Raw genomic sequence first — 12,140 nt, forward strand, 5'->3', positions numbered from 1 at the left:
AAAAGCAAGGTTGGACACAAAGCTGGCAGGGTAACAATTGAGAAACTTTTGTTCATGATAGCACAAAAGTTCTTTGTGTGTTTCACTTCCATTCTTTTGACAACAGATATTTCCTTTTGCAGAGACAGACTGTCCAGGAGTGTGAATGCTGATGATGTTTCTTATCAATCATCATGACTGCCGCAATGATGGAAGCCAGACTCCACAACAATACAGTGTAATTTCATTATATCAGGACATTTCTGATATCCTTGACCAAGATTTGGATGTTATCTTATGAACCATTTCATGTAATGCCCTCATTTTTTATTTATTCATTCATCTATCCATCCATCATTCAATCCTACATTGCCCCATGAGAAGCGTAGGAGCCTAGGGCTAGGCAAGTTGGTCCTGACATTTAAGATGAGAGTGACCAGCCTCATTCATCCCTGAGTGGCATTATGTGAGCAATAAACCCCAACCACCCTCGGATATAAACCTTCACTGGCTCAATCCGATTGGAGTGCCGTAATTACCCACTAAACCACCAGGCGCCAAAATTTGGTTATGTGGTTCCCACCCAGCATAGTAAATGGTTTCTTGGTGTACAGGAAACCATTTGGCTTGTCACTCAGTGTAGAGTCACCCAGAGGCAGACGGAAGAGGAAAGAATACAGGAAAGAAAGACAGAAGAGGGAGCATAAAGTCACCCAGAGGCAGTAGGACAAGGAAAGAATCAAGGAAAGAAAAACAGAAGAGGATGAAAGGAAAGAAGGATGGACGAGAGGAAAGGGCAGACACCTGACAGCAGCACTACATTGAGTGAGTGGATGGTGAGTGCCCCCACCTACCACATATTTATTTATTATTATTATTATTATTATTATTATTATTATTGGTGTGTAGATCAGATATTTGTTCTAAGATGTTTAGTGGAGAAGTATCTGGAGAAGGGAAGGAAAGTGTATGCTGCCTTCATGGACTTGGAGAAAGCTTATGACAGAATAGATAGGCAAGGTATGTGGAAGATATTAAGAATATATGGAGTGGAGGGGAAATTGCTGAGTGCTGTGAAGAGTATGTACGAGGGAGCTAGGGCTGCGGTGCGAGTGGATGGTGAGCTGAGTGAGTTCTTTGATCTCAATGTGGGACTGAAACAGGGTTGTGTGATGTCTCCATGGCTGTTTAATATATACATGGATGGGGTTGTAAAGGAGGTGCAGGGTAGGGCAGTGGATGTGGGGGTGGCTCTAATGAATGAGGGTGAGATTTGGAAGCTTCTGGTGTTGCTGTTTGCTGATGATACAGTACTGTTGAGTGAAGATGAATGGGAGTTGCAAGGTTTGGTGAATGAATTTGGGACAGTGTGTAGGAGGAGGAATCTGAAAGTTAATGTAAACAAAAGTAAAGTTATGGTGTTTGAGAGGAATGAAGTCACAGTGTGTGCAATGAGGTTGGATGGTGAGGATATGGAGAATGTGAGTGCATTCAAGTACTTGGGTAGTGTGATGAGTAGGGATGGAACTTTGGGGGATGAAGTGCGTGAAAGGGTACAGCAGGGAAGGAAGGTTGTTGGTACACTGAAAGCAGTGATGAGAAATAGGGAGGTGAGTATGGAAGTTAAGAAGTCACTGCATGATAGTATTGTGATCCCCACCCTGACGTATGGAAGCGAGGCATGGACCTTGCAAGAGGGGAACAAGTCAAGAGTGAGAGCAGTGGAAATGAGTTACTGGAAAGGAGCATGTGGAGTGACGTGGAGGGACAGGTTGATGAATGAAGAAGTGAAGGAACGCTGTGGGGTGGATGTGGATGTGGTTGAGAAGATTAGGAGAAATACAATGAGGTGGTTTGGACATGTGAAGAGAATGGAGAATGAAAGACTGACTAAGAGGGTGTATGTAGGTGAGGTGGAGGGAGGGAGAGGTAGACTGAGGATGAGGTGGAGGGATGGAGCTGAGAGGTTGACAGAGCGACTTAGAAGCGTTTTGTCTGCGGCCACCCTTTGCGGGATTAGGGCGTTGGGCTATAGATAGATAGATAGATAGATTAATGCTACTCCTCACCCTGCCCTAGGCTGGGAAAGGAGGTCTGCTTGATGATGATGATGATTATTTCACTCATCTTAAATGTCAGGACCAACTTGCCTAGCCCCAGGCTCCTTTGCTTCTCATGGGGCAGCATAGGACTGGATGATGGATGGATAGATTATTATTAATATAATTGTATGTTTATATGTAACAGTTGTAAATGTAGTCCTCATTATCACAGTGGTTTCTTTACAACATTCCAGCACACATTCTCTGGTCAGTACAACTAGGCACATCACACTGACATACACAGAGACCTCATATACTGGGATAAACTGCATACACATTTGCAGTGCAGTAACATCTTACAGTGACTTGATTTTGTTTGAAGAATACATACGGTACACATTTACAATGCAGTAACATCGTATGGTGACTTAAAATAGTCATTTTGAGAGAGAAAGACCACTGGAGTTGCAGTCACTGTAACTCAGACAGTCCTTCCCAGCACAGTATTGCTTTTCTCTGCTGTGGCTAGTAAGGGACAGAACCTGACTGAGAAATAACAAAAGCATTGTACTTCAGCCAGCTACATAAGCTGAGGATATTTAAGGAGCAATCATACACGCACTGGAAAAGCTAATACAGTATATACAGTACCTGACATGAGGTCTAAGCCTGCTTTGTAATATCTATGTTAAATGAAATTACCATAACTGAACTGACACCCACATGCACTCCTTAAGCATGTACTTGTACAGTAGTAGCTGTAAAAAGACTGAATGTATCATACTCATTACAAAACTAATATTTACAGTCATCCCACTTTTGTGATTTAAACTTACTTCTTCCTCTGTCCCACCTCCAACACTAGAAAGTCTCTGCCACTGTTGCAGCACTCCTGTGGAGAGAATCTCATGTTAGGAATACATTCATCCATCCATTGTCCAATCCTTTGTTGCCCCATCAGGAGCTCTGGAGGCCTAGGACTAGGCCTTTTTCCCCACCTTAAGATGAAGTGATGTATGATACAGAAACACCAGAGGAAAAAGTACTGAAGTGGGAGAACTATCAAGAGCATGCCACTGAAATGAACTTCACAGTCATTCACACATTCATCCCCTAGAATCCTGGGTCTGTATCACAGATTTTTTAATGAGCTTCACATACATCTTTTTGACAGACTTAATCCATTGACTACATGAAGAAAAATATTGGATGCCACACCCATATCAAATGCTTTTCTGAACACACTTCATCCAGTCAGCTCAATCCCTTGTCATCTCCCAAGCCTCCTCAACAACCATAGCTCTCTCACACATTCATTTGCCACATCTTTCCATCATCTTAGTCTCCTCCCACCAGATCTTGGTCATATACTCTTCTGCACGAAGTTCATCCCATCAGCTCAATCTCTTGTTGGTTCCCTAGCCTCATTAACTTCTGTATCTCTCTCTCACACACACATTTACCATATTTATCCATTTATTTTCTTGGCCCACCACACCTTTTCCTAGCTTCAGACATGCTCAGATAAACCCTTTTCACCATTCTGTTCACATTTGTTCTCTCCACATGACCATACCATCTAAGCACACACTCTTCAACTCTGGTGTCCACAGACCTTCTTACTCTGCATCTTTCACAGATCACATTACTCCTTATCCTATCCACTCTCAGCACTTCACACATATTCCCTGAAAACCCCAACTTCGCTACTCTTACTCCTTCTTTCATTTTCATGTCACACCATGTAGGCACTAAAATTCATTCATGCAAGTCTCCCACACCTGCCGCACTCAAAGGTCTGAGTGTGGCAACACCAGGCACTCTCCTTCCCTGTACTATCTACTTTCCACTTGTTTTGCACATTTACTTGAACTTTCACCAATTAATATCTCTCCATTCATTGGAAGGATGCATACAACATTATACAGGCCATCCCTGCTATAACAGTGAGATGCATTTGGGAAAACCCATTGTTGAGTCAGGGATCGATAAATGGAGACGTTGTAACACAAAAAGTATAGGGATGCATTTGGAAGCCTTGGGATTACCCCCGACAACCAAGTCCGAAACCCACCCAAATGAGTCCAAAAACAAGTTTCTGGCGCACCTAAACTCCCACTTACCATACAGGCACTGAGGTATAAGGCCAGTCTCTACAGTATCTTAGGAACAACACTGACTCTTCATTTTCATCCAGGACTCCTCCATCATCTGGCTTCTGGAACCTTCCTTGCTGGCACCCCCAGAAAATGAAGGGAGAGGGGGAAGGGGGGGGGGAATGCTGAGCAAAAAATTCATTTTTTCCTCGAACTGAACGATACATATTGTACTTGGTACACAGTAGCTCTACGCAATGAATACAATTTGTCCTCTTCCCCATGGTACTCACCTTGTATGAGCAATCCACCTACCAAATTACTTTATTCCTAAGCTTGGAATGGTGCTCTGGTGGTCTCTGCCTCAGGACACTGCCAAAAATAGGAATCACACTTGCTTGCAAAGAAATTCAGACTGTAGACATCTCATTAAAACTATCTGAAAAGTTTCTTAGCTTTCTACAGCATTTGGCAGTTATTCACACCTTTTGCCTTGCCCTCCCTGGTCTGAGGTGAGTTCTTCCAGACCTCCTCCAAACACTGTTGTAGTGGCCAAGGAGGGTATTACTCTCCACTCTAGTGAGTCTTCACCTCTCTTACCACGGGGAAAAAAGAAAGAAGGAGAGGATTTAATCCTCCCAAAACTTTTTTTTTTTTTTCCAGTACTGTATATGGCTTCCCATGGCAGAATACAGTAAACTCTCAATCGTCCAGTGTAATTCGGCCAAGCCCTATGCCAGTTCAAGTGAAATGCCGGATACTGCATACCGGGCACAACATTCAGCTCTGTGCCGGATTTGGTGATTCTATCCGCCTCAACCCTCTATCCTAAGAACTTTACCCTGAGTGAAGGATGAAAACTATGCATATAAAAACAATACAGTCATGATACTGTACAATAAGACAGTACTGTACATACCAGTGTATTATTGTATGTACTCACCAAGTGTTGGCATCAATGGGGAGAAACAGCACTGGGAGGTTCACACTCAGCACAGTATACAATACAGCACAGGGACAGTGTAACAATCACAGTTAAGCACTAGGACATGAACAATGACAGGCCATTAGCTTTGCAATACAAAACAGTACAGCAGCTTGAACACAGGACGCCACAGAGTTAGTCAAAGCACCTGGGTTTTGCGACCACATGGTCAGAAGAGCAGGAGCGTACAGGAATGTCTTGAGTCTGTGACATCCACTGGCAAAAATGAAGGCATGGCAGCATTCCTGGCACACCAAATAAGCCATGCCCACAATAGATTCTGACTGGCTGGCATGTAGCGGGCGTTTTCGTCGGCTCCCGAATTTCGGAATTTCCCCAGGTGCCAGTTGACTACCGCTTACGTGCTGGCTGAGACCCCTCAACACCGGATATTGCACTGGACCACCAGTTACACTCCGTTTCAATGCCAGATGTTGCATAAAAAGCACAGGATATTGCTTTAACACAGTCAAGATAGCTGCACCGGATATTGTGACAATGGATAATTGAGAGTTTACTGTATAATCATCTGATGTTCAGCTGAATAAAAAATCTAGGTTAATCCCACGCATGGAAAGGGCTTGTAAAAGTTATTACTGTATTATTACAGGTATACTCCGCTATACAATCCCCCTTTATGCGATACTCTGCCTTAGTGATGTAAACAAAATTAACACTCTTCCCTGCCTAACAATGGCCAGTCCCTGGTTATGCGATTTTTTTTTTTTTTTAACCGATTTTGATGATATTTTAGACTTAAATTTTGTGTTTAGGCTGATTTATAAACTGTTTTTTTACTTAGATTAATGTATTTTAGTCATTGGTGAGGTGAACACTGACATTTTTGGGTACAGTGTACTAAGTTCGATTTTTTTCAAGACATTTTTGAAGATTTCTAGATTTTATTTTTAGTTTAGGTGAGTTATAAACTGCTTTTAGGCTTAGTTTACCTTGTTTTAAAGCTATTTCAGGGTATAGGTGACGTATAATCTTGTTTTTGGACTTGGTTGGGGGGGGGGGAATCCCAAAGCTCCCAAACGCGTCCCTATACTTTCTATGTTATAACGATACCCCTGCTAAACAATGAGTTTTCCTAAATGCATCTCATAGTTATAGCGGGGATGACCTGTCTTATTGTTGTTGTTTATATCCAAGGGGAGGTTGGGGTTTATTTCTCATGTAATGTCACTCAGGGATGAGTGAGGCCGGTCACTCTCATCTTATATGTCAGGACCAACTTGCCTAGTCTTGGGCTCCTACTCTCCTCATGAGGCAACAGTGGATTAGATGATGATTGAATGAATGAATTATTGTTATTATTACCTTATTCTTTTTCTTATTCTTATTCTTATTATAATCTTTGTTTTTCAAACATTACCAACCTGCCTTGTCTTCAGCAGTAGGACAAGCATCATCGGTGAGGGAACGTGGTTCAGCCAGATCACCTTCAGTCCTGGGGATTTGCCTCTCCTGAACCTCTTTTGTACGCCGGAATACTGTTCAATTTAAGTCATTAACTGTTGTAATTAATTACTGCATAAGTGTGAAGTACAGTATTTTTACATCATAATGGTACATATCCTTATACAGGTGCAAAAGAGAGAGTTCGTCTGTCCTCTGTGGAAATCAAGGGGGATGCATATAGAACTCTCATATCCTTTTGTTTTGTTTATAAAGGCTCCAACATGTTTGCATGCGTCAGCATCTGTCGCCTAATGATGGCTCTCCATGCTGCTCGATCTCTGACAGACTCCCTATTCTGTCCCTTATCCCTGAGGCCACACTCTGTGACTTCATCCCAGGCCTTTTTTGGTCTGCCTATCGCAACCCTACCCCCACCGTTCACACTTCTCACTTTCTGCACACAACTGTCATCCCCCATCCTCTCCATAATGCCCAGACCAGCTCAATCTACCCCTCATCATCACAACACCAATACATTCCAGTTCCATCTTTCAACAGGTGTAACTTTTTATGAAAGAATTAGATATTTGCATTACAGTTGCTAAGTGGTGCCCCTGATGGCAATAAGAAGTACAGTAATGAAGTCTGGGCATATGGGAAGGTTTGGAGCCACCAGATCCAGTGTTTGGCCCTTGGCCTTTGATTGACGCTGCTACTGTGAGCAGGACAATAGACAGGATGCAGGTAGGGATGGCAGCAGGTGTGTCTGGGTTGACAGCTGAAATGTTGAAAGCCTCAGGAGATATTGGAATCGGGTTAGTTGCTGACCTGATATCATCATCATCGTCCGGACCTCCTTTCCCACCCAAGGGCAGGGTGCTGACCTGATAAATACGATTATATATGTGTTGTCCCAGATGACTGGCTGAAGAGTTAAATGTGTACAAAGGAATAGTGATGCCCTGGAAAGAGGAAATTATAGAGGCATGAAGCTTTTACACCAGATAATGAAGGTAATGGAGAGAGTTCTAGAGGGTATGATTAAAGAATGAGTGAATATTGATGAGATGCAGTTTGGGTTTATACCAGGCAAGGGGACCACTAATGCCACATTCATTGTTTGACAGCTTCAGGAAAAATATATACAAAAGAAATGGGAACTGTACTTTGTTTTTGTTGATTTAGAGGCCTTTGACAGAGTCTCCAGAAAGGTGGTGAAGTGGGCAATGAGAAAGCCTGGGAAAGAGGAGTAGCTGGTTAGGGTGGCCATGTATGTGGGTGCTCACACCCAGGTAAGAGTGAATGGAGATTTGAGTGATGAGTTTTATGTGAATGTTGGTGTACACCAGGGTTTTTTTTGAGCCCCTTGTTGTTTGTCATGGTACCTGAAGCCCTCTCACGCGACTTCAGAAATGGACTCCCGTGGGAGATGTTGTATGATGATGGTTTGGTGTTGATTGCAGTAAATGAAAGGGAGGCAGAGGGAAGATTTAGGAAGTGGAGAGATGGTATGGGGCACAAGGGCTTAAGAGTAAATGCAGATAAAACAAAAGTGATGGTATCTGGGGCTAGTGGCAGTACTGTCAAAGAAGAGGGAGACTGACCATATGTAATTTGCCACAAGGGCATGGGAAGTAATTCCATCTTATGCAATGTTTGTGATAAGTGTATGTATAAAAGATGTAGCAGTATTAGAGGCAGACTGGAAGATAATGCTGATTGCATGTGTGGTGTGTCGGGAAGAGCATGTGGAGATTGCCAGGTGTGAAAGGACTGAACTTGCTGGTGAGTCTCTTGAGTGTGTGGAAGAGTTTTGTTATTTGGGAGACATGTTATGTGCTGTGGGTAGAGTGAGGAGTGGTTGGAAGAAGTTCAGGGAGCTGTTGCCTCTCCTAACTTTGAGAGGGCTCTCCCTCCGTGCTACGGGATCTTTGTATGTAGCATGTGTTTGGTGTAATGCTGTATGGTAGTATGACCTGTACAGTAAAGGAAGAGGATATTCGCAGGCTCAAATGTACAGAAATGGCAATGATTAGGTGGATGTGCAGTGCATCCCTGAGTGCGAGGCCTGAGGGGGCTAGGTTTACAATGAAAGAGTTGAGAGGCCGATTGAGGATGGGACTGGAGTGTATTGGCGTTGTGATGAGAGGTTGATTGAGGTGGTCTGGGCATGTGGAGAGGATGAGGGATGATAAATGGGTGCAGAAGGTAGGAAGTGTTAATGTTAGGGGTAGGGTTGCAAGAGGCAGACCGAAAAAGACCTGGGACAAGGTCATTGAGTGTGACTTCATTCAGGGACTGAATACGGAAGTTGCCAGAGATCAGACAGCATGGAGAACCATCATCAGGTGACCAATGCAGACGCATGCAAGCATGTTTGAGCCTTCAAAAATGAAACGAAGTCCACATTGTGGAAACATGGTACCTAATTACTGTAGAGCTTTTTAACTTCTACAACAATGTCATTATTAGCTATAACTGGTCAGATGAGTCAGCTGGGTGAGTGGCCAGGGCTGGTGGGTGGGTGGGTAGATAGTTAACAGGTTCATGGAGAACATATCCCTGGGAAAATGGGCCCAAGGAGAAGCATAGGTTCAATGGGTATAATGGGACCCTGGGAGTCTTCTCCCACAGAAGTACTGGCCATCCAGGGTCCCAGGCAATGCTGGTATGCACTATCATGGAGTTTTGCCCAAGGAATGCCAGGTACCCCTGCTAGCATAGAATACTTAGAGTAACAAGTCTTTAAATATATTAGAGTAAATGACATCCAGTCCCATATTGCCCCACAAGCTTAGGAAAAAGTCACATCCAAGTATTAAACCCTCCATTTACACGCTTGTGAAAGCTATATGATTGGGTTAGGAACTGATTTAATAGTCAGTTATGACTGTGTTGTTCCAGATGACTGGTTGAAAAGAATGACTGTAAATGAGTACATGGGGAAAGAATATGCCCTGTAAAGAGCAAATTATAGAGGCATAAAGCTTTTGCACCACAGAATCAAAGTAATGGAGAGTCCTAGAAGGTATAATAAGGGAATGGTTGAATACTGATGTGATGCAGTTTGTATTTATGCCAGGCAAAGGGACCACTGATGTAATATGCATTGTCTGACAGCTTCAGTAAAAATATATATAGGAAGGGTTTTTTTTTTTTTTTTTTTTTTTTTTTTTTTTTACAAAGCCCAGTGAGGTGATAAAGTGGGCACTGAGAAAGCTAGGGATTGAGGAATGGTCAGTTAGAGTAGTTATGGTATTGTATCAGGGTGCTCACACCCAGGCAAAAGTGAACAGAGGTTTTACTTCGCTTCTTTTGTAGACTCCAACATGCTTGCATGAATCAGCCTTGGTCACCTAATGGCAGCCCTCCATGCTGCTTAATCTCTGGCAGCCTTTCCATTCAGTCCCTTAACCCTGATGAATTTTTTGTGAAAGGTGATGTGTATCATAGATCAGTTTTATGCCCCTTATTATTTTTATCATTGTGCTTGAAGATCTTTCATGTGACCTCAGAACTGGACTTTCATGTGAGGTGTTGTATGCTGATGACTTTGTGTTGATTGTGGGGAATAAGAGGGTGGTGGTGGAAAGATTTAGGAAATGGAAATGGAGAGACATTATGGGGTTTAAAAGTAAAAGGCAGACAAAACAGGAGTGATTATATGTAGGGCAGGTGATAATACTGTAAAGCAGAAAGTGTGTGGCCATGCAGTGTGTCACAAGGGTGTGCCGTGTTTGTGATAAATGGGTGCATAAGAAAAGTAGTGGTTGTTGATACTGTTGTTGCTGCTCAACCCCACTTCATCAAATAGAGCAGATCTGTCAACTGCAGGTAAGCAACCACCTCTATGGGTACTGTTGCTGATCAAATCCATTATGTCTGGCTGAGCAGACCATCAACCACAAGCATGCAACTGCCCCTGCCGGGCTTTCCTGTACAGCAAACCAATGTTCCCTCGTGACTGACTGCACCTTGCCGCAGGTGCTGAGCAGTGAGGTTTGGTTCCTGGGTGGATAATGCATTTGCATCTCCATCCAGTTAACATGGTCACCACAGTAGGCTTTACTTCATACCATGATGTGGTTATATGGTCACCGCTCAGCACTGTGTCGAAGAAAAAAAAAAAAAAATTCCTAAAGGCCTTTCTTTGCCCCCTCCCCCATTTTTTTTTTTTTTTGTCATGAATTATATTAATGATACACAGTACAGTCTGCTTAACAACCTATTGATTATCAATAGATAGTAAAATTATACTGACAAGTAAGTGGCATATTTCCTTACAGTACAATGACAACTGATGATGAACAAAAAACTTGGCAAACCACCCCTTACTATATCTGAAAGGCACCTGTACGGTTCTTAATTTTCATGAGTTTGGCAACTTTTCCATATACCGGTATTTAATTAGCCTTAAAGTAAATGAAAGCACAGTCAACTGGCACATTTGTTTTAATAACCATCTAGGTACTAGTAAGTATTTATGATGCTATGCAAACTGAAATTTTGAAAGATGCATGCATGCAGAACAGGGTAACTGTGTCATTCCCCTGGCATGTCTGTTTTACTGGTGCTGAAGAGGGACAGCTTCATGCAGTGGTAACTATATACATGTCCCTTACTCCTCTTTACTAGGAGGATGGTGAACCGCAGAAGGGCTGCTTCAGCCTGCAGTTCACTGGGTTCACGTTATGATGAGCCTGGGGCCGCAACAACAAGAGCAACAAAGATGACTTACCAGTACTTACTATGAGCTTGAGGTAGACTTACATTCTTTGAAGCGCTGTCCAAGCTGCCCCACTGAGACCTTTGTCCCAATTATGCTCTTTAGTTGCTTCATCAGGCAGGACATTCCATCTTCAACCTCAAATGCATCATAATTCAGAGACGTTGCATATATGAAGTAGGAATTTGCTTTAGCATCTACAAGCAGGCTTGAGTCAGGTAGTTTACTGAAATATAACAGAGGACAAGACACACTGTACTTAGGAGCCAACTGTAGAAGCTAATTTGTGTTTTATTCTGTAAAGGAATGGGTGACGAGAGTTACCAACCCTTACTGCACAAGCTAATTAGGTTCATTTGATACTACTGGCATTGATATTACTGAAGCATCAACAGAGTCCATCCATCCATCCTTTGTCGCCGCATGAGAAGCGTAGGAACCTAGGGCTAGGCAAGTTGGTCCTGGCATTTAAGATGAAAGTGTCCAGCCTTACTCATCCCTGAGTGGTATGATGTGAGCAATAAACCCCAACCACCCCTTGGATATAAACCTGTACCAGTTCAGTCCAATTGGAGCATAAGTTCTTGGCACCATAAGTCAGGTTCTAAAAAGTTAATGTTCAAACACTACATATAAATACTGAATACTGCACTGGAAGTTCCTTATTACCTGGACTTCCTAAAACTGAAATGCCTGCATAATCCTGACACTGAGTTTGTACTGATGTTTTTGTATGTATGTATATAATAAAAATTTAAACCTAACTAACATTTGCAACCAAACCATAGGGGGGTCCAGTAACTGAAACCGTAGAGCTACCGCAAATTGACTTAGGACCTCCCCCCACAAGGTATTAAAAAACACAGAAATCACAGTACATCACAATGTTTGTTCAGGAAATGCCATTC

General features: G+C 42.7%; 2 protein-coding genes across 2 annotated transcripts in view; one reads left to right on the forward strand and one right to left on the reverse strand.

The window, feature by feature from the left end:
* LOC145411376 (uncharacterized) overlaps positions 1-237 on the forward strand; it is a 37,853-nt gene extending 37,616 nt beyond the window's left edge. Inside the window, exon 7 of the mRNA XM_080281407.1 lies at positions 123-237. Within this exon, the coding sequence (XP_080137533.1) occupies positions 123-145 (23 nt within the window). The 3' untranslated portion in view covers positions 146-237. The remainder of the gene's footprint in view (positions 1-122) is intronic.
* A 2,024-nt stretch (positions 238-2,261) lies between these two features.
* LOC145411395 (mucosa-associated lymphoid tissue lymphoma translocation protein 1-like) overlaps positions 2,262-12,140 on the reverse strand; it is a 46,788-nt gene continuing 36,909 nt past the window's right edge. Inside the window, exons 11-14 of the mRNA XM_080281435.1 lie at positions 11,277-11,458; positions 6,485-6,598; positions 2,858-2,913; positions 2,262-2,312 (exon numbers count right to left, since the gene is read on the reverse strand). Coding sequence (XP_080137561.1) covers positions 2,262-2,312; positions 2,858-2,913; positions 6,485-6,598; positions 11,277-11,458 — 403 coding nt within the window. The remainder of the gene's footprint in view (positions 2,313-2,857; positions 2,914-6,484; positions 6,599-11,276; positions 11,459-12,140) is intronic.

This window comes from Coenobita brevimanus, chromosome 89 (genome assembly GCF_032717465.1).
Source record: "Coenobita brevimanus isolate Jiangsu-jjx chromosome 89, ASM3271746v2, whole genome shotgun sequence".
Taxonomy (NCBI): domain Eukaryota; kingdom Metazoa; phylum Arthropoda; class Malacostraca; order Decapoda; family Coenobitidae; genus Coenobita; species Coenobita brevimanus.